The sequence below is a fragment of the Aplysia californica genome, unplaced genomic scaffold (assembly GCF_000002075.1).
Source record: "Aplysia californica isolate F4 #8 unplaced genomic scaffold, AplCal3.0 scaffold00015, whole genome shotgun sequence".
In the NCBI taxonomy this organism is placed as follows: Eukaryota; Metazoa; Mollusca; class Gastropoda; order Aplysiida; family Aplysiidae; genus Aplysia; species Aplysia californica.
Genome location: NW_004797285.1, coordinates 2,400,138 through 2,402,491, shown reverse-complemented (window position 1 = coordinate 2,402,491; position 2,354 = coordinate 2,400,138). Strand labels below are relative to the sequence as shown.

The window sequence follows — 2,354 nt, the reverse complement described above, 5'->3', positions numbered from 1 at the left end:
AAATAAAATTAAAAGAATAATAATAACAAAATTAAATAAATAAATATAGTAAAGTTTAAAAAACAAATCTTTAAAAAAACCAACAACCCCAACATAACCCCAGAGTGTTTCGCAAAAAATTACAGACTGTTTCATAATCCATGCAAGGTCTTATTGCTAAACATTCGCGGTGGTTTTTCTGACATCCTGTTCTGTGCACTACGTCCACAGCATTTTTACGTCACAATAATTGCAAAAGCTTAAAGGACAGATTATGGCGGTCAAATGGCGTCTTTGGTGGCCGCAATTTTCTCCTATCCATCTTTTAATTCACATTTAGCGTCATATCTTTCCTGGATGGATGAATGACCATAACTTCGAGGTATGGTAACGGTTTAAACCCTCACTTACTTTACTTATACTTTTCCTTCCAAGCGTCTGTCGGGGGGAGTGTTTAGGCGTAAAATACTTACTGCCACTTCTTATGTAGTAGATAGCTAAACGTTTTAACGGAAAAGAATAGTTACATATTCACATTCCATAACGATATCACGATGAGTAAAGCATAATAATCTGGAAAAATATGTCTCTTTTCCCAGGTTACGCCAGAAACCACTGGGGTCAGGAGCCAAAGACATCCTTCTTGAACACGATCAAGCCAACACCAAATTGGTATGAATGTGGAGTGTCCATACCATAGGCTTGATGACGGGTACAGCAAGGGTGTACCTCTCCGCCCTTTTCGAGTTAAGAGTTACACGCAGCATAGACAGAGTTAGGAGACCTGAGAGCGACCTGCTGGATCACCACGGACTTCGATATTTCAACAGAAGAACAACACCGACATTTTTAATGAACTAGAGCAGATACACAAAATCAACCTCTTCTCGGCAGATTGAAGGGTTAAAACACCATAGAAAAGAAAAGGTTGTAATTTTCGCTCTCAAGGCGGCTCTTCACCATGTCACGAGAAACAAAAAATACGAGTTTGAAACCTTTAACAATAACAGCTGGTGTTCAAGGCACATTACTATAACCCCTCATCCTTTTCACTACAGCTTGAGTGTAGCAGTGACACTTCCACCGGAGCTTGTGCATGGAATGCTGAAATCTAACAACACCGGAGAAATCTTCAACGTGCAATAAAAAAAACAACCAAACGCTATTTTAAAACTAACTAAAGAGCAAATCCAGCAGGGCAATATGTTGCTTTGGTGGATACTGTCACGTTACAGTTTACATACAGAATGTCTGACGTCGTTTTCTCATATCACCAGAAGGAAACAATTGGAATCGTCAGATCCTTATGTGAGAATACGGCGGAGTGACTTTTGTATCCCAGGAAATCTGGTTGAAGTTACAATGGGCATTAACGTGCAATCTGGTGAGTTTGAAAGCGGTGCTTTTTTTTCAAAGGACAAGATGTAGTTTCTGATGTCTTTCTATATTTTATGTTTAAAATTGATGTTTTGTCTTTATTTTACGGTACTCTGAATGACATGTTACGTATATTGTATTATAATATTCTATTATGTTCATACGTTTCTTAAAGCATCACTTTAAAGCATCATGATGACCAGGAAACATCAATGCACACATACGCATACGAAAATAAAACACGCACCAGATACCCACACACCAACACACACATATATATTTAACATATCTTTTACAACATATACATGTTCCTGTAAAGCAAAATAGTACTGATAAATAATGAACCTCAAAATGTATACCCGGAAGTCACAGTTTCAATCTGAATTCAGGTAACACCCCGACACACAAACACACCTTTACAACAGTAGCTATACAGAAAGACTGGACAGACGGGGAGGGAGGACATAAAATACATAAGATGACACTCTCTAAAACGGACTGCAAAAAATAATCAAATACAGACCACACATTTCTGAAGATATTTCTGAATGCATTTGAATACCATTACATCTAGTTGATGCATGAGGATTTATTATTTGAAACAGCATTGTACAGAAAAACACGATTCACATAAAACTTCCCTGTATTGTAGATATTCCATGCCTCCATCGACACAAATTAGATCGCACAACAGGCCAACTATCTCAGTTCAACCTACCAAAGCCAATTCGTTCTGTATGGGAGGCATCCCAGCAAAGGTGGCGAAACTAGCTAAAATATTTTCCTCGTGCTGGGACCGAATCCATTTCCTATGTATTCAAAGCGAACAGCCAGACAGACCATCACACCATAGACGCCGGGTTCTATTTCCCGATAGTCGCTTCATCTTTTTGACGTTAAAAGGCATCGATAGTCTTTGTACCCTTGGTACTTTGTAAAACAAAAATTGCATCTTGCACTCCCATCCCCTCCACCAAACACACACACACACACACACA

At 38.7% G+C, this 2,354-nt stretch overlaps 1 protein-coding gene across 1 annotated transcript in view; it reads left to right on the top strand.

Moving 5' to 3' along the window:
- LOC101847785 overlaps positions 1-1,689 on the top strand; it is a 20,283-nt gene extending 18,594 nt beyond the window's left edge. The window contains exon 3 of the mRNA XM_005090319.3: positions 579-1,689. Coding sequence (XP_005090376.1) covers positions 579-679 — 101 coding nt within the window. The 3' untranslated portion in view covers positions 680-1,689. The remainder of the gene's footprint in view (positions 1-578) is intronic.
- Positions 1,690-2,354: the final 665 nt, after the last annotated feature.